General features: G+C 40.5%; 1 protein-coding gene across 1 annotated transcript in view; it reads left to right on the top strand.

Moving 5' to 3' along the window:
- RFX7 (regulatory factor X7) overlaps nucleotides 1-20,278 on the top strand; it is a 57,808-nt gene that overhangs the window by 24,753 nt on the left and 12,777 nt on the right. The window contains exons 3-7 of the mRNA XM_068410600.1: nucleotides 7,174-7,256; nucleotides 8,092-8,214; nucleotides 14,371-14,487; nucleotides 17,183-17,267; nucleotides 17,954-18,161. Of these exons, the coding sequence (XP_068266701.1) occupies nucleotides 7,174-7,256; nucleotides 8,092-8,214; nucleotides 14,371-14,487; nucleotides 17,183-17,267; nucleotides 17,954-18,161 (616 nt within the window). The remainder of the gene's footprint in view (nucleotides 1-7,173; nucleotides 7,257-8,091; nucleotides 8,215-14,370; nucleotides 14,488-17,182; nucleotides 17,268-17,953; nucleotides 18,162-20,278) is intronic.

Consider the following 20,278-nt stretch of genomic DNA (forward strand, 5'->3'; position numbering starts at 1 on the left):
GGCTAATTCAGGTGGCACTGAATTCTCTTTTCTTAAAGTGTGGTCTTCATTTATTGTGGTTAGAGGTTTAAAGTAAGCTGTATTGTTGTATTGCAGACAAACTTTGGACCCAGTTTTGCCTATGCTTAAAAATTCTTGGATATATCCAACTAAAATAGCAATACGAAATGTCATTTTTGTCCACTTTATTCCTCATTGACATTTGTGGACACAAAGCAGGTGTCTTAAGATCTTATTTTTTTTGTACATGAGTCTTCAGTGGCAAAAGGGCAAATTGCACTTGTAAAACTCTTTTAACACCAGACTTTTCTGTGGTGAAAAATGGGAGGTGGGGTAGGTGTTCCTAAGTAGCATCGGAAACTGAGTAAATAAGTAGGTGGTTAACTGGTCATCTGCTTCTTGGAAATCCTTTTTAAGAAAATAGAATTGCACTAGGACTATTCTTGCATTAAATTCTGCAGATTTGTGGACCTAGGGTACTGAGGTAAGGTTTATCAGTTTGTATGAGCCCATTCATTTGTGTAGGTCTCATCCATTGGACAAGCTATTTTTCTGAATGGTGCTCTTGGACTTGGAACAGAGCAGCAGTGTCCTGATGGTCTAATTTTCTGTTCCAGATGCCTCCTTGTCTGTCCTGCTGGTGAGTTCAGAGGAGTCCTGTCATCTAGGTTAGCAAAGGTAGATCTAATGCTGTTCAGGTAGTTTAAAAAAGAAAAATCCAAGATCAGAAGAGTTTCAGGAAATAAAAATCAAGCTGAATTCTGGCAAAATGGTTTCTGCATTTTAAATGCTTTTGGAAAGCTGTGAGCTGCAAGATGATTTATTGAACTAAAAGGCCGTGGCCATATAGCTCTAAATAACTTGTTTGGAGCTTCCTTGCATGCCTGTCCAGTTTTGTCCTGCAGAAGGCAGATGAGCAGGTTGCCTCTTTGGTGGAATGTGTATGGGTTTGTCAGAGTGGTCCTGTGACTGGGGTACCAGCTGCCTGCAGAGAGTCCAACTCCAAGCTTATGGGCAGGTCAGAATATTTCTTTTAAGTGCACATTCTTACATGTTTGGTTCAGGTAGAAACCTTTTCAGGGCCTTTGAATCAGTCTCATGAAGCATAAAGGGACAATGTCTGTCCCTTGTCTCCCTTCTTACTGTAAGGAGGAGATTTGGGTCTAGCTTTCAGTTATATTGGGAGGTGCTGATGATACCTTAAAGCATTCAAACTTGATCAGTTTGCTAGCAATATTAAAAGAAAAAACACCAGTAGAGAAAAACCAGACTACGCTCGTTTCCATTTGTGTTTGCTAGCACCAGTCACGGCCACAGTGCGCAGAGCCGCACACAAATGTTCTTTACAATGTAGACTGCCTAGTTCAGCACAGGATAGCAAGAAGGAGAGAAATAGGAAGAAGAAACAGAGGTGATGGCAATAGTCTTTGTTGTGGAGGTAGCTAGCAGCAGAGGACTATGGAAAACAGCTGGTATAAGGGCACTGGGACTGCAGTTACTCATACAAAGGTATCTGACTTATACTTGTTATACTGCACTACTTACATTCTGACATACTGTCAGTTTCTGGAAGATCATAAGAAAATCATTGTATGCTGTGCAATCCAAAAAAGATAATTAGCAAGAATTGTGGTGTAAACAGCTATTAAAAATTCATTATAACATCTTTTTAACTGTAGTAAACATGTCTAGCAGTAGATACTCTTATGACTTCGTTCGTTAGATTTGTTGCCACATACTAAGTGAACTCTTGAACCTGATTTTTAAAACGGTATGCTCCATATAATCGCTCAGGAAGAAGATTAAAGTTTCTTTCCTTAGTCCTATGAGAAGAGGTCAGTGCTGGTAAGAGTGCTGGATCAGTGGCCATGAAAACCAAAGCTGCTGGTGGCTGGAGCGGTTAGTGTGGGCAGCAGCAGTGTGTGAGATCTGTTGAAGCAATGTGCCTTGGTCCTGCTGTGCAGAAGGTGGTAGCTTATCACTTGTTCTGGCCCTACGGGAGACAGGCAGAAGCTCTATCAGGTTTTGGCAGCTGTGCTTGGACACTGTCAGTACAAAGCTGCCATGTGTTTTTAGGGCTTGTTTGGAATATTTAGCACCTGAAATATGTTTCTACTTCTGTTCAGATAAAGCATATCAAGTGTATTTATTAGCAGCTTTTTAGAATAATAGGTTCTGTTTCAGGTATTAGCTGTTTTCTGTCTTGATCCTATTTCCAACAAGCGATCTGACCCTGAGCAAATTATTTAACCTTTGCTTCTTGTTTCTCTATTCACAAAGTGGGGAGATGATTGCTTGCCTACTTTGCTATTCTTAGTCTGGTTGTTAAATAATAGATGGTTGTTCTGCTGAAGTATGACAAGTTTTAGAACCAGACTGCCAGTAGGTGCAAGTTACATTGCCATTGGTCTAGCCTCTTTTGCTTCGATTAGAGTATGGTTATCTATAAATACTCAAAAATGTGGAAAGAAATATTAAGATCAGTCCATGCTCTCTAAAATAGTAGTCTTGTGAGAAGCTTGCAGCAGTGACCCTGGCCTTCAGCTCCCTTTCACCAGAGCTCGAGCACAGAAATAACCTGTAATTCTGCCTTCATTGTGGAAATATGAAATAGTTCAAATTTGAATGGCATTTTTCACTGTGTTCATTAGAGAAGTTGTAACTCTGCTGATTGTTCCTTAGTATATTCTTCCTCTGTCTTATTTAAAGTTTGGAGTGACTAAATATTTTCTTATTTAAAACAATTCAGAAAAAGCCCATTCCCTGGAGTTTTCCCATGGTGTAATCCCTTTTGACAACTTTAGGATAAAACTTCACTAATGTTTGTGACCTGACAGTAGATCAACAGTCAGAGAAAACCAGATAGAGTGAAGCAGTCCACCAAGGTCAGGAAACCTTAAACGATACTCTGTGATTCTGGAAACTTACGTTCAAATCTCTAGGTTCTCTGGTTCAAGCAGGAGCACGAATAAACTTATGTTTCCTATAACACAGATTAAGACCATAACCACATTCTGTGTTGAACTGGTCTTTGTCTCTTTGCACTGCGGAAAGTTTCAGTGTCTAGTTACTGTTTCTCAGAATGGAACCAGATGTCAAAACCTGCTATTTTCATTTAAAAAAACTCTCCACAACATTTTGGCCATCCTGGTTTGTTTCACAGCTGCTTATTTGCTCAATCAAAATGCCTGTTAGAATGAAAAAGAAAGTTGCTTCTGATCCTAAGAGATCCTAGAGATCTTTGTTCTGTGTCTTTCTTAGGCAGCAGAAGGACAGATTCATTTGGAGCAGATCTATGTGGCCACTGATAACGCAAATATAAATGGATCTCTGGTTTAATTTGTTTGCTACGTATTTTGTGCATTTCTTTGGTGAACTATGTATATTTGGTAACTGTGAGAACAAAAATGTCAGAGATTCTGCTCCTTTATATGTTACTGAAAGTCTTTGTTTAGCTGTGACTTGAGGTTTCTAATTCATTGTCCTTAGTTTTTCTGTCTCAGAATATAAGATCACTCGGGTATTTTGAGTACTTGATATGCTTTTTGGCTAGATTGAAGCCAAGTTGTGAAAATAAGTATGAACACTTGCTCCCCGTCTTCACTGAATCTTCCTTTATTTAATCTGGTTCCAATTACAGGAGATAAATATAACATGTGAAAACTGAGAGTAACAGAGGTGGTGCTTTGTGATGACTTTACACCTCAGTCCTGCTAGCAGTTTAGCATGCTTATGCATTTTTCTAATGCACCTTCAAGAAGTATGGTTTATAAATAGCCTTTGGAGAATTAGACAGTCTTCATCTGATCTGATAGAACCAGTCAATCAGCATCAGGAAGCCTCAAGCAAAATTTTTACTTAAATCCTTTTAAGTAGCAGAAAAGGATTCCCCAGACGTTTTACATTCTATATGGGACGTTTTACATTCTATATGGGTTTTGACACTACTGCAGCATAAGTTTTAAGGGGCTACACAAAGGGGGATTTATCCAAGATGATGCCAGCATCACAGTCTTCATTTTGATGCTGTAACTCTTTTCCACTCTATTGACGTATTGTTTCCCCACTATTGACACGTTTGAGGGGTGGTGTGGGAGAAAATTTACAGTATATTTTGTGTTCTTGTTTCTTCTTATTCATTTCCACATGCATCCAACTTACCACAAAGAAAAACTGAGGATGAATGAATCTTTTTCTTCTTGGTCAGTAGTCAGTTGGCCAGCTGAAATGTTCTTCCACTTTCCCAAATTCTTTTCTGATTGCATTAAGAAATTTGAAAGTTTTGGTACTTTGAATGGTTGCAGTAACAGTTATTACTGAATTCACCAGACCTTTAGCACTGAGAACTGGTGGATGTCAGCTGAGGTTGAAGAAGAGATTGTATTTACTGAGGTTGTAAACCAAGTTTTGAGAGTTTTAGAAACATTTAGAGAAAAACAGCCTAAACAAAACATAATGTTTAACAAATTTTTAAACTAAACAAAACATGTTGATTCCTGAATCTACTTGCAGTGACTGTTACACTCCATCCCCTTGCTGCCACTTCTTCGATTTTAAAATGGTTTTCTCTAAATAGATTTAGTCGCATCTAATAAGCTTAGGTTTATCTAATTATCACTGAGGTAGGATTACCTCCGTGAACTGCCTGTGACTCCTGGCTGCCTGTTAACTCTCCTGTTCTCAGGAAGTTCTGCCTCCCTGGGGCTTCCCCACAGCCATTGCTGGAAGCTGGAGGAGTTGTGCAGAAAGTGCTGCCTGGGGCCAGGCGTGGAGAGGAGTGGGTTTTGAGTGAAAACAGTGAGGTAACATCACTATCCAACTGCTTCTGCTGAGGATGTGAGAGAGCCATAATCCTCAGCTGCCTCAGCTGTAGGGATGCAGTTTTGCTGAGGAGAGAGTCGCTAGCTCACTTGTGTCCTTTGGAAAAGGCTCTGCTAACATAATCCCAGTCAGACTTTTTCTCTACACATATATTGTTGGGGTTTTCTGTTGTTGTTTTTTTTTAATTAGGAGGTTTGACGGATGGGGCTTGTGTAGCATGGCTCAGGCAGGGCACTTCCACACAGCCCCTTCCTTCTGCCAGGACACAGCAGAAGTTGCTTCAACTGCAGTGGGCACTGAGACTACTTCAGTGTCTTTTGATGAAAGGTTTAATATTTCTGCTAAACCCTTGCCCTTTATGTCGTGCTCTGGCACATTAGGTTTGGAAGTAAGAGGTTGTCTTCCACCTCAGTGTCAGAGTCATTGGGGGGTTTTTTGTTTTGTTTTGCCTGGGATGCTTTCACCACATGGATTAGCGCTTACCATGCAAGGTAATCTCACCCAGCCTGTGTCCTTTAGTGTGCTGCTTTGGCATTTGCCATTTAAAACAAAAAGCAGCGAAGTTCCTTGAAGAAGAGGAGGTCTAATAAGCAAGTGCAAATTTTCTTGCAGTTGTTAAATTTCTGCCTTTTCACAAATAAATTATTAATTTTCTGTAAATTCTTTCTTTGAAGAATGTTGATCTTTTCAATAATGGGTTTGTTAAAGGAAAACCCACCAGTCCAAATGCTGTGATTTATGCAGGAAAGGAAGAACAGAGTTTGACAAAATGCACCCATTAAGAAATACCTCTCTGGATATTTGGTGATCTGAGCACCACTGCTGCGTAAGCTGCTGTAGAGCTACGCAGAAATCAGTGTCAGCAAATTTCAGGAGTTTGTCAGAGGAAAAAAACCCCAAATGTTATGGTTTGCTACAGCTTATAAAAGCAACGAATCCCGTGTCTGTTACCTGGCTGCTGCTGGAAGTGTTTCTCTTGGCTCTGAGAGTGTCTGTCGCATCGCTGGTGGCCCAGTTCTGTAGAGTGGTTTTGTGGTGGGTTTAGATGGCGGGGATTACTGAGCCCCCACCGCGCTCTCCCAGCACCCTGCCCTGGATGGCACATCTCCTTGCTCAGAGTCTGGGGTCAGGGAGGGGACCCGTGCGTCGCATGCAAAGCCAGTGGAGGGAACGTGGGACCTCACCTCACCTCTCCTCTCCCTAGTACTGCTGTTAATTTTGTGCCAGCTGAAGTGAGGTGGATCTGGACATAACTGGGGCAGGTAGGGAGCCCCAGTTTGAAGTGAAATTTAGGTTTTTGGTTTCCCTGCTCTCTATTCTGCTCATTGCTGAAGTAAACGGCCAGGTCTCACTACACGTCGATCCTGCTCTCTTCTTTTCTCTTCCTTTTGGAAAACCTTACATTGGCAGTAAGGCACCAGTAAAGAGAATTAACTGTAATCCAGAAGCTGTGTTCTGACTTCAAGAGGGATCATGGGAGTCTTTTGACTCTGTACAAGTGGTGCACCACCTCATGCATTGCTTCTGCAGCATATTCCTGAAGGAGAACCCATTTGCTCCTTGCTGCATGGCTTTACTCCCGCTGCTGCTGAGCAGGCCTAAGCACACTACCACAACTGATTTTCCTAGTATTTCTAAGTCCGTATAGCAGGTTTCAGATGACCAAAAGCTAGTTCGTATGTAGCCATCACTGTTTACATACACCAGGTAAAACTCCCCCTTGTGTCTGATCCTCAGCTGGTATTCTCTGGAGGAGGAGTTCAGCATCACTGCAATTCATGTTAACTGAAGGGCTTGTCGTCAGTACCTGTTTAATAACTCTCATTTCCAAAGGAAATAAAAAACCCCACATACGTATATAGATACATTTAAAAATGTCTTCACTGAAGTCTGTCACGCTTAACTATTAATATATAATGGATCACAGGATGAGGTCTGACATCCTGCGTTGTTAGAGCATAGCTGTTTTTTGATGCTGCGTTCTCAGAGGTGCTTCATGTGTGCTCTGAGAAGAAAAAGTTTTCATGTTACGTGTCTGGTTACAGAAGTGATCTGTTATTGACATTTTTCCAGATTCTGCTTTTGTTGCTTGTGAGTTTTGTAATGGTGACCAGTGCTTTCTAGTGTGTGATGGTGTGCAAATAAAATAGAAAATCACGTTTCTAGTCCCAGAGTGCTCACAGTCACATTATTTCACATGACTAAATATTGTCTTGTTTAAAATTATATTATTTAGGAATAAACTGTTGGATGACAGATTTTAGCTGTCAAGCTCAACTCTTATTGTTTGCTTTTTCTCCCCCTGCCTCCACCCACCCTTCGTTTTTTAACCAAAACACCTTTGTTATCTAGCAAGAAGTTGAGAAGTTTACAGATCTAGAGAAACTCTACCTCTACCTTCAGCTGCCTTCGGGTCCCAACAATGGAGACAAAAGGTATGTGTGTGAGTGTGTAAACATGAGCAGCTAGTACTGAAAACTTACTTTACCTCCTGTGACACTTAGCTGCTGAGGAACCATTCACACGATGTGTTTGGTAGCAGAAGCAGCCTTTATTAAACATTAAGGACTCTTCTTTCCTGAAGATTGGTGTTTTTTTTTTTTTAACTTTGGAATCTTTAGAGCATGAATAGCTTATAAATATAAACTTCCTAAAATGCAAGAGTTGTCAGAGAAAGTGTTTTGCAGCCTAAGTGTGATCGTTCCTTCACTTTTAATGTAGGAAGTGATAATGTAGCAACACAAATGTGATGGTGGGGGAAAGAAGAAACTAATGGTATTTCTAATAACATTTGTTTGACTGAAGGAAGGTCTAGGAAATCAACCTGCAGATCACGATGTCACCAAATTAGTATATGTTCCCAGTAGGATGGTTGTAGGCAGGCAGGTGCCTACAGGAAGCACTCTGAGCATCTGCTGGGAAAGTTGGCTGTTTCCAAAGGGCAGCTGGCAAACTGAGTGGGCAAAAGCTTAGAGGTGGTTAGTAAGGAACAATAAATTTAATACGGGAAGTAGGTGAACTCTCACCCATTGCTGTCTACTCACGGCTGTGTTATCAGTCAAGAACTGGAGTGTGGAGTCTCTTTGTTAAATTGTGGATGAAAGATGGAGATAACTGCTGCCTATGCCTCAAGGTATAGCTAAACGTGTGAGGGACTGGCCCTCGTTGTCTCTGGTGTCTCTCCGCCTGAGTAGGCGGACAATTAAGTCTTGTAACTGAGGAGGAGCTATGGAGCGAAATCTTCATCGGCACTGCTTCTTCTTTCACTAGCGATCAGATCTCCACGTCGTCCAGCCGTGCCCAGCAGATGCACGCCTTCTCATGGATACGGAACACCTTGGAAGAGCACCCTGAGACATCCCTTCCCAAGCAGGAGGTTTATGATGAATACAGGTGAGTGCTCCCAAACTGGATCCGTACATATGAGTGTAGATAGTTCTGTGACACTGGCTCTACAGGTACTCCACTGATGTACGTGTACAAGTGCATATAGCAGAACAAGGCCTTATATACTAACGTACCTGAGAACCGACTAGCTACAGTGGGGAAAACTGCATTCGTTATTTCTGCCACTGAAGATAAGACTGTGATGTTTAAATTGTGCGTTACGCATGCTGAAGGAAAGGTACAAGTATTTCTTAACAAGTAAATACCTGTATGAATATTGTTTTTGTTTTGTCGACAGAGTGGCACGGGTAAAAAGCACAAGTTACTATCTTACAGTACATTTTGGTCTGCTTGTATATACATACGTGTATGGCTGCCTTAACAAGGATGAGAGGTTGAATGGTTCCTCCTGGAAATGCAGCTATTTTGCACATGAGATCTAGCCCATTGCACCTTTCTTTCCAGAATAATGCATAAATATTAGACCTTTGTGCAGCAAACCTGATTTCTGCAGAGGCACAATATATCTGAATATGTATGAAACCAGTAACCAAGGCCACTATGAGTCTGTGTTGTCAAGTCTTAAAGCCACCATGTAACAAGGAAGCGATTAGAAGCAAGGGAGAGGGAGCTGTCTGGTGGAAGTTGGATTTGAATTCATTTACAGAACATTCCCCACAGGGGGAGTGGGGGGGAAATCATCCTCAGCCCAGTTGCCTGAAGATGAATAACAGATTTATGATCTAGTATGAATATTTCCATAATCTGAATGATTACAGTAATTTGCAGTGAGCTGAATCTCTTCACCTCCTAAGTGCCTACAGGATTCTGCCCTTAGTAATTGTTATTGCAGGGTTGCCTTCTGCGAATACCTCCTTTTAATTAACTCTCTCTGGTCAAGTTTTTTACTCTGACTGAGCTGAAACATGGTGACATTTGCTTGCCTGGGGTTGATAAACATGCACACACCTATTTCTGAAATCTCGCCATCAACTGGAGCGGTGACGCAGTCTAGAAATATAGCCAATGGCACAGACGTGCTGGGGTGGCCAATCCCCGAGCAGCAGCCGCTCATGCAGACACAGCAACAGCGGCAGCTGCTGTGCGGGAGAGAGATGGAAGTGTTATTCTTAAATGTATTTCTTATTAAATAATTTATGGCCTGCTTCAGCAACAAATCTGCTTGGCTTCCATGCTGTGCCAAGCTGCAGATGCCCGGAAAAATCATCATCTACAGATTGTGGAGTGTGAAATCTGGATGGCTTTTGTATGTAGCTGTATCAAGTATTTGTGTATTGTATTTTTTTTCCTAACAAAATAAGGGTGGTAAGCAAATATTCAGGAAAATATCAAATATTTGGAATCTGTTCTGCTTTGAAAGCATCCGTTCTGTTTTTAAAACATGCAGTTTCTTTGAATATTTCCATGAGTTATTCTTGCACACCAAAGGAGAAGTAGTCTTGGAGTGGGAGGTGGGGAACAGGCATATAAATAGATAAGAGAGTTAGTTTTGATAAGTCATTTTTCTTTACCTAAGGGTGCTAAGACCTCTAAAAATTCCCTTCTGTCATATTAACAAGTTACCTTTTCTCTCCTCTATGTGCAAAGATAGATGTTGCATGAGCTCACAGTGGGCAAGCTTGTGCACTTGCACGTATAAATCAAAGTTACAAGGCTTTGGAAGAGTGCCGCATCATACCAGCATCTCCATTCCTGCTCTAAATTTTGGTCAAAATAAGTCTTGCTAAACAACTGGACTTCTGCATCACCTTTCATGTGTTTTTTGCTCTATGAAGAGGGAAAGGCAGAAGCTTGCACTCCACACAAGTCCACCATTGGCAAGTGTTGATAGTGTTTCCAGCTCCTCCATGTTTCAGTAGCCTCTTGCTGAGCTTACTCAACACAGTGACTCATCTTTCTGTTTTTTTACTCTTCTATTTAATGGTGAATTCACGCCTCTAACTGGACGAAAGTGAATGGATTCATCTCCCTTTTCAAAGGGCTAAAATAAGTGAAAAGTGCATCATAATATAAGGCAGTAGCACTTGCGAAGGTTGAGAGCTTGCAGCTGAATTTCAGAAAGGAGGTAGATGAGAGCTAGTTCACCTGTCTTGTTGGTGCCGTGATGCCACTTGCACTGACAGAGTACGTTGGGCTGTAAGAAGCTGTGTTTGTTGGGCACGCACGGTTCTTCTGACAGCTTCCTCTGGGAGTTATGGGGGAATACAGTCTGGAAAATACTATGGGAACTCATGGGGAGCTGCCTAGCGTGTTACCTAGCCCGCAGAGAATGGGTGCTGCTTCCCATCAAATCCTTTCAATGTTTTCTTGCAAGTCAGTTTTACTTGGGTGTCTTCTCCCTATTGGTGGACAACCTTCTGGAGGCAGGCAGGTGTAGATTTAGTTGAGTTTAGAGAATTAGGATTTCGAGTCTCAGTCCTGCAGTACTGATGCAGACAAAATTCCTATTTGCCCACAAAATGATTTGTTGAGCCTTCAGTAAACACTTGGGTCCTCTTGCATCACTGCAGTAGAAGCAAGATAAAGAAAGTAATTCATATTCAAGTTTGGTGCCCTGATGATACACTTGATACACTTAATATGGATTAGGAGGTCTTTGAGTCATCCTGTATCTCTTTCCTTTAGTCTGTAAATCATCAATCTTTGCTTTACTGGCTGCTGGACCACTTGATGCCACCTGACACATAGATTACGTGCACTAAGCGTTAAGAGTGTTAACCGACAAGTTAGAAGAAGAATATTCAGAAGCTAGCACAGAGGAGGGCAGTAGGTACAAGAATACCATGTCTGTTAAACAAATAAAAGACACAAGATACATACTGATCTTGTTTGATAGCACTTAACCAGTGCTTTTATATAAAACTCCCTGATAGGAACAGGATGGGACCTGTTGTGTTGTAAAGCCCAGTCTTCTGTCATAAGCAGCTACCTATATATTCCTTTTAAAAGCCGGTTGAACTCCATCTAAAGCAGTTGTTTCCCATATCTGCTGCTGCTCTTGGGAGCCTCACCTGCAATTTCGTTTCTCTAATGGTTTTCAGACATCTGGTTTCCATCCTGCCTGGTTTTTGGGACTCATTTCTGTGCCAGTGTTGTTTACCAGCTTAATGAGAGCCTACCTCTTCCAAAGGTTCTTCGCTTTAACCCATTTTTAGAGACCGGTTGTTTTGCTGGATTGGATAAGCCAAGAGCCTTGCTTCATTTTGTGCAGTAGGTTCTTTATCGTTTGCTATTCATAACGATTTTTCTGCCCAGGAAGCTATTTAAGCTGTGCTGCATAGCATGACTGTCTTCACTGGCTTTTTGGTTAATCTTTTTTTGTGGTTTATTTAGGTGCACTCTCAATGTATTTTGTGTCTTGAGTACATTTAATTTTAAGATCTTACCAAGAAAAAAACAAAGGCCTTCTCTCCATACCATGTAGGGGAGCTCTGTACAAAGGAACGGAAGCAACCGCATGTCCATTGTCATTCCTGTCTCTGCATAGACTTTCCCTCCCCCCATCTGTTTCCCACCCACCCTTCAAATAAACAAAACAGCTCCGGGGCTCAGCGATGTGCCCAAGAGTGCAATTAGCGGAGAGAAGAGCTTCAGGGAAGAGACTCCTTGTATGTGTTGTCAAGTCAATGAGAGACCGCAGATGGACATGGAGGGTCCTCGTCCGAGCCAGGAGGAGGAGGGGCCGTATGGGGTGATCTGTCTGAAAACTGAAATTACATTATAATCATAATAGCTCAGAAATCACAAGCTTGCAGGAGCTGCCAGTATGAATACGAGGGGACCATGTAACTGTATGTTTTGCTGCTAGCAAGCAATTGTCTTGAAACAGATGTGCTAGACTTGAGGAGTGGAATTTTTTTTTCCTTATTTATTTATTTTCTTCTAGGGAGGGAATAATTTTAACTTTAAAGTTGAATGATTGGTAGGTCCCTAATCCTGTTGTTTTGTTGGGTTATTTTTTTTCTTTTGTTTTGCTGACATTGTTGAGTTTCAGTCAAAGATACTGCTGACTGTGGCAGAGAAATTCATAGAGCCCTCCTTTGCATGCTAGTTGAGACTTAGTCTTGTAATCAGCATCTGTAAGTGACAAAGACTCACGTTTTACGAATTTTTAGAGTAAAGTTAAAATCTGTTGGAGCCTGGCAAGGTGCAAGGGGAAAAAAAGGTGCACAGAGACCTATCTATTACATGTAAAGCCATGTCTGATTCCTTAGCAGGTACAGTGAGGCAGGAGAAGTAGTCCTTTGTATTAACTTCAAAGGGATGTATCCAGAATCCAGATTCTATCACTGGCATGCGTTGAAATGAAATAAGTTGGTATATAAATTGGATACAAAACTTCTTGGTGTCCTATACAGAAACTAGACTAATGTTGTAGGCAACATCTGGTTTGGACAGAGTGGCCCGGTAGCTGGGGGAAGTAGGTGCACACAAACTTTGCAGGGAAGTGTCAGAACCAAATCGCATAAATCTTGCTCTTTATCATCATCAGAATCACTACATTTGTGGTGGTGCTTTCCAAGTGGAGGATACCTATATACAGCCAAAGTAAAAGCAGCAGATACCTACTCTGTAGTAACTAGTATTTTTACAGAGAAAATAAATGCAGTGGAAGTATCTCAAGAAATATATACTGCTTTCTATAGAGCTACAGGTTTCAGAGAAGATATTTTGACTGGCCTAATTGGATGCAAATGCCATTGGTAATTGTTACCGTTTTTACTAGGTGATGCTGGGAATGAAACATTGTTTCAGGAGTGCTGCTTTTTCTTTCCTTCTTCCTTTATGAGCAGAGATTTGTTTGCAAGCAGAGATTTGTTTGCATGTATGTACCTGATTAGAGTGGCAGGCAACATGGTGTATCAAGTTATTGGTTTTTCTGCCCTCCTGCTGATGCCCACACAGGATCGAATACAGTCACCTCTTCTTTTCAGAGGCAGGTTGGTTTTGTGTATTGTTGGTAGGACTTCTTATGGGAAAGGAGGTCATTGCTATGTGGTGCTGACTCTGTGACTGTAGGAAATCTGAATGTGAATGCTTTAACGATATGTTTTGGGCCTTAGTGCGTTAGCATCTGTGAAATGCCACAAGGCTCTTGAACAAAAGGCATTCATATCTGTGTGCAGCCTTAATCACTTGCTGTGTAGGTAAACCTTCCAGAGGAGTTCCTGGTTTCTCCTCTGCTTTCACCTGTTTGTGATTTTCCAGAACATTCATGTTTTGCAGCAAAATCAGTGATTCTTGTTCTCTGCCTCAAGGAGATATTTTTTAAATATCTCAGATGTTGAAACATCTGAATAGGTGTTGAAACAAAATTCCTTCTGCTGTTTTTGAGAACTGAAGACAGATAACAGTGCCCATTTTACTAGAATAAGTAAACTTAGCAAAATAATTACCCCTTGCTGCTTTATTCCTCTGTTATCATTACGTTGTATACTCAGTTGCACGAAGATCTACATTTGCAGAGGCAGATGAAATCTCTGTTAATTTAGGACTGTTAATGAATATAAGGATGTCTGTAATTAAGCAGCTCTCATAGTTCAGTAGGGATACAGTGGTAAGAGGACTAGGTCCTCAGTACATGTTTGTGTTATACCTGTAAAGGTGAAGCTGGTTCCTCGGGAAGGTATGTTTTATTAAATTCGGTCCTCTTAAGCTCTCTTACATTGAGGTTGTGTAGGCAGAATCTTTCCCTGGACGCTGACAGGTCTCTTACCTACTGCTTTTCAAATATTCCTGCAGGACTTCAGGCCTTACCACACTCAAGCTATACTTCTGGCTAGAACAATGTCTCTGCTTTTATTATGTCCTAAAATAAGTGAATCGAAACAGACACTTTAAACTAAGTTGTGGAGTAAATCTTAACTGTGCTCTATATAATGCCACTATTTGTTATGTCTCCACATGACTTTGCCTTGTTCTCTACCGAGTTCAAAGACAAGACTATGGTATTAATAGCTCTGTTTATACATTTTTAATGCATTCAATTCGTTGTGGATAGCTTCATTAATGTTAAATGTGATTCTAAATATGGATGGGTCAAAGTGTTTTCTTTTGAAAACCTTTGATGGAGTCTAGCACGCAGGCTGGCCTCTTGTATTAACTTTGATTCTGCTCACACTTTCTTTCTCTTTGTTGCAGGAGCTATTGTGACAATCTTGGCTACCACCCATTAAGTGCTGCTGACTTTGGAAAGATCATGAAAAATGTCTTTCCAAATATGAAGGCCCGTCGTCTAGGCACAAGAGGCAAATCAAAATATCCTTTGGTAGAATGCTTCTCAGTAACTACTTCTGCACTTGCCTAAAGAACATCTGTTGTTATGGCTTAACTACCAGCTAAGTATAGAAGTATTGTTAAATAAAAAATGCAGGCACTTTCCCAACGTTCTTTAAAAATTATTAATTGCGGTAGTGTTAGGTTGCAAGATACAACTTCAGAAACAACTTTAAATTTAGGTTCTGACACTTAGTTGTCACAGCAGTGAGGAATCAAAGAAGCTTTATAGTCTAGTGCAAAGGTAGATATTGGAATAAAGGAACTTGACTTATATATATGCAGTAACTAATATTTTATTGGTAGTACAGCTCAGAATTATCAGAACATTTCTTGCTCTTATATTGTACTTGTACACACCAGTAATTTAGAAGTTAGTTGTAAAGCCAAAGATCCTTCTTAAGCAGTGCTACAGGTATTTCATAAAACTGCCTCTCCTTGACTGTTAGTAATGCTTGAAAGAGAAGAGGGAACTGGGAAGTCGTCACAAAAGCTGACTTCAGACTTGGAAGGCACGACCCAAGGCTTGTCCTGCTGTAGGCGGGGAGATGGCTTCCTTCACAGCATGGTGCAAACCTCCTGAGATAGGAAAGACATTTCAGAGCAAGAACTTCTAGGATGGGGAGCACTGTCTCTCTACCTTGACTGCAGAGTCTTGTTCTCTGTGTCCAAAGTTGGAATCTGCTTCCTTCCCTCCTTCCCTGTGTAGAGAAATAGTCCATCCCAGAGGTTGTGCAAAAACATGACCCCATTTAATTGTAACTTAATACAAACCTTGAAGTACTTAAAAAACTGATGTTGTCATAGTGCAATTAGACATAATTGTTATAGGCAGAACTATACACAGTTAGGTCTTGGGACAGATTAGGGTATCAATTAATAGGCAGCCACTGTGAAGAATTTGGGGCAAATGCTGTGCAAAAGAGTCTGCTTATACCACTGGTGGTTCTGCTGCTTCAGTGTAGGGGCAAGAAGCTCTGCTAGGAGAGAAATGCAATAAAAAGTCTAAAGGCTTACAAGGATGTGAATTTTTCTCAAGCTTTTCTGAGACTGAGCTGTAGTTTGTCTAGTCTTTAGCACACTGAAGTGTTCATTTAAAAAACAAAAACTATTAGTGATTTTCAAAGTAGTTTTTTCATCAGCAAGAATTTTGTCTTTTCCAAGTTGAGAATTACACTTTCCCTTGAGAATCCCTAGAAACAATCGTGAAGTAATGTAATACCTGCTGCCTGCTGCATCCACCAGGGTCGACTCTTGCTCCATTCTGATGTGCTGGGTAGGCTAAGCCACTGCAGTAAACGAGGGAGGGAGAGCATTAAAAGGCCAGAAGGCATCAAGGTGCTTGTAGGCTCTAATTAAAAACTACTCAAAAGAACTATCAGTAGTGATTTGGACTCACTGTAATACTGGCCTTTGCCAAGGTCTCACTTGAAGCGTACACTTACAGAGAAAATTAAATGCTAGCAGGCAGCCCAGAATTATTTGTCTTCCATAGAGGAAAAAAAACCTTCAATGTAGTGGTAAATGGAAAAGTTATGTTTCAGTTAAATTGTTTCATAAAATACAATGTTGGATTGTCTAGCAATGGAGTCCAAAACTTAGTAGTGATGTTTTGGATAAAGCTATAGAAGTTTTAAGGAAGAAATCATACGTAATTGTAGCTTGACCCAGGGGATCTCTTTCAGTTCTGTTTCCTAAGTTTCTAATTCAGGATGATTAAAATGTGACCTTATCGCATGCTTACCTTAATAGTTAGCCTCCTTACATTTATTTTACTGTAATTATGCTCCAGTGCAAGCAACTGCAGATTCTGTGGTCTAGGAGAGAGAAATACAGACATATTTACAGAATGTGAAAAATTAATGATCCTGAAAAGGATTTGTGTGTAACAGAGAAGAGACACTGTATGTGAACTCCCAGAGTAATGCTGTGGAGAGGAAAAAGGCTGATTTGATTTTTATACCTATAAACAAGTGAGTAAGAGTAATGGAGGGAGTATTGTTTTGTGTACTGATTTGATGAGATCAATGGAAGAACAAATCTGGGTATTTGTGTCCATATTTTCACAGAAGAAGAATTATCATGGGTGGGGAGAGGGCCACAAAAATTGTGTGGAATCTTAGGAAGAAATGTCCTCATCAGTCACTTTATCTTGTCATGGGGAACTTCCTCAGGTTGTGGAAGTCCCTTAGGAGAAGGCAATGTCAGGAAATATAGCAAAAAGAAAGGGGCAGGGCGGGAACTCATAATAAAGTAAAACGTAATTTGGGAACACATTTTTTTAATTGTGATTAACTTTTGGAAATGCGTTCTCCATGTCATTTTAGGCCTGGTTTAGGAAGGAAGTTTAGTCCAAATTTATGTTGATGATTTAAATATTGAGTAGTGAATTGAAACTACTTGGCATGGTTTAGTGGTCCTTCTAAGACCCTATGAAATGAAGTTCATCATGCCCAGCATCTCTTGCTCTGCTGCATAGATGGATAAGCCCAAGAACACAGCCATTTATAGGCTCTTGATTCTGGCTGGCTATGAGACTATGTTAATGACAGTAATTCTTTGATCTGTTGTTGAGTTTGCTTATAGAGCTTATGAGAGGGTATCAGAGGAATTGCTGCCCTTCCCTCCTATCCCCAACTAACAAGCAGAGATGGTTTAGACCTTAATTCTTGTTCACATATTGCTACAGTGGACTGAGGAAGAAGGCTTTTGTGCATATGCCAACACTGCCCAACCTTGACTTTCATAAAACTGGAGATGGGGTATGATAAATACTTGCTTATTTATATGTATTTGTGCAAATTAACATTTATTATGTTGTTTTTCTGTCAGAAGTTTTCAAAACAAATTTAAGAGCTGTGTAGTTTTTAAGATTTTTCTTTACAATACTTACATTCTGAGTCAGCTTGATGTTTTTCTGTAAAGTTCAGAATGAATTGCAGTGCTGTTTAAAAAAAAAAAAAAAAAATTTAGGAGGTGAAGCAGACTTTCACAGTGTTGCCACCCACAAGCTGTATCTTTTTAACTCTGAATCTGTTTTGGTTTTACTGTATATTTTTTTTTTAAAAAAGTCAATGCTAGGGAAGAGGAACCCCAGTGAAAGAAGCAGTTCCTGGGTAACAGTGGCTGCTGAGTTGACAAGACTCTGGATGCAGGGAGCGTCAATTGTTGGTGGTCCAGATACTAGGATTCTCTCTGCGATTTTCTTCCAGAAATGTCAGCTCCGTATGATGCCTTTGGAAACAACCAGTAGATTAATGTTAAGGCATTTCATTTTGAATGATATTGATGTTGTGATCTCATTCTCATAGTTTCATGAAAAGCTGTGAACATACTTATTCAACTTTTTGTATGTTTCTGATCATAATTTGCTCTGTAGTCTTGTTTTCATGCCTTAATGACCCTTAATAATTAAAGTAACCTTTCCTTGTTTGTTTGTTTGTTTTAGCTGGATGGGGCAGAGCCGTCTGGGCAGCTGCAAAGTGCTGATGAGGAAGTTGTCTCTGCGGCCTGCCGGCTTGTTTGTGAATGGGCCCAGAAAGTGCTGAGCCAGCCTTTTGATACAGTCTTGGAATTGGCTCGTTTCCTTGTAAAAAGTCACTATATTGGTACCAAGTCAATGGCAGCTTTAACAGTAATGGCAGGGGCACCAGCAGGTAATAAGATAACTTAATGTTGAATCAATGAAATAGGGGATCTTTTTCTAAAGAGTAATAACGTCTTGGTTTGAGGAAGCACTTCTCTTCAGGGCAAACTCTAAACACTGACTCTGAGCGTTGAGCATGCCTTTATGTGATTTTAGTCCACATTGCTGCAAATTACTTTTCTTGCAGGTAGTCCATCTAAAGAGATCTGAAAATAAGCAGTGGTCTCAGGTTTAGTTTGTGATTCTCCCATTCCTCTGATGAGGACCCTGGTCTTTTAAAGCACTTCAGGGCATGGTTAACTTTAAGCATGTGAGTAATTGTGCTGAATTTATGTACTTTGCTAGATCAGGAGTTTGGTGCCAGTACAGTGGTGGTTTGTAGACAGACTGCTGGTGTAGCTGTGTTTCTGTCTGATAACTTGTCCTAATTTGGAAACAATTGTCTGTCTTAATTTCCTCTCAAGAGCAGATTTTCTTACAGGTATTTCTGATATGTCAGATGCAAATTTTCCTGAGATGTTTGATCAGTGTCAGGTCGTACAATCACGTCAGCTGCTGTTGTTATTGATCACATTAGAAATAAGGGCTTGAGGGGGGCATTGAGAGGGACAGGAGACCCTTCTCCAGGGACAGTTGTGTGACTGAGATTCCAGCACTCAATTTCAAATCTTCATTAAGGATCAAGGTAAAAAGAAGAATTATTTTGTATTTTGCTACATCAGGTGAATTCCAATTCTATTCAGTCTCTGGGAAAGCTTACATGCTATGTGATTGTTTGTACACTTTTGTGTTCTTTGTTTCCCTGTTCATTCTCAAAATCAGTCACTTAATCATTTAAAGTGGGTTTTTTTTTGTAGCAGTGGATGAAGTAAATTACAAAAATGAAGGATGAGGAGGGAAGTGCAGGTGCACAACATGCCCCCTAGACTTTCCTCTGGGAAGTTTTGCCCATGCCTGTCAAGCAAAATTTGTTTGGACTAAGGCAAATCACTTGACTTAAGACAGGTGATTTCAAATGGAAACCGGTGGTCAGGGCTGTAAAGTGGGATGATCCCCTTCGGGATCATGTTCTTTCTGCTCTCAGCTCTCTTTTCTTTATTGCAACTTGGAACTGATGGGTGGCAGTGGCAGGGTTCGCTGACTGTATGCTCCTTTTTTTTGCCTGTTGTTGCTTGGCTTCATTGGTTCTACTTGCCATGCTGCTAGAAGGAGTACTGGGTGCATGTACAGCTCTTCAACTCATGTAGCTTCTCCCCTTAATTCCTTCAAGAAAAGATGGTTTCCTTTAAGGAATTAAGGGCAGTTATTTCCAATGCGTGCCTCAGGGGCTTGGATAGTCATTCCAGGAGAGGTTCTTTGTAGAATGGCAAATAAAATATTTGCATTCAACTTTATCGCAAGGAACTACATGTCTCTGTGCATTAACTGAGGAAAAAGCAAACTTCTACCCTCAAAGAACAATTTGTTGAATTTTTTTCTCATAAATGTTACTTGCCTTCGGTATTCAGCCGACATAGCTGACTTGTTTTCCAGCAATTGCAATATAATTGGGCATTTCACTGCTCTGTGAAGATGGAGTTGTGAAAGTGGAAACACATTGCAGTGTTCAAGCTCTCATGGTGTATGCAGACTGTTGCTGAGAGGGTGGGCTCCCAGACCACAGTTCCTAAGCATGTACTGGGTATCTAAAACCAAATGCTTGCCCTAGAATGGAGTTGATTCATTTATAATAGTTATTTTAAAAACTGTGAAACCTACAAAATGTGAATTGATGTTAAAGCATTTTTAGAGGGGCAGTTCAACAGGGTTAATTGGTCACTGTGAGAGCATACTAATCCTCTTGACTGTTAATAAACAGAAGATCATAAATGTGATGTGATTTTGTAAGTGAAATCAGTACCAGCTGCACAGATGAGACTAACTCCCTGTTGTTTTCCCTGGAAGCGCCACTTGCCTGCTTGCGATCAGCAAAGGCATTGTCTCCAGAAAAAATGTTCTCTCATTCTAATTTCCATAGTTTTTTTCACCTTTTCTGTCTTTTTTTAAAATTTTTTTTCCCTGGACACTTCTCTTCTTGCCCTTCTTTCACCATATCCCTCATCATTATGATATTATATCCATTGTGTT

This window comes from Nyctibius grandis, chromosome 11 (assembly GCF_013368605.1).
Source record: "Nyctibius grandis isolate bNycGra1 chromosome 11, bNycGra1.pri, whole genome shotgun sequence".
Taxonomy (NCBI): domain Eukaryota; kingdom Metazoa; phylum Chordata; class Aves; order Nyctibiiformes; family Nyctibiidae; genus Nyctibius; species Nyctibius grandis.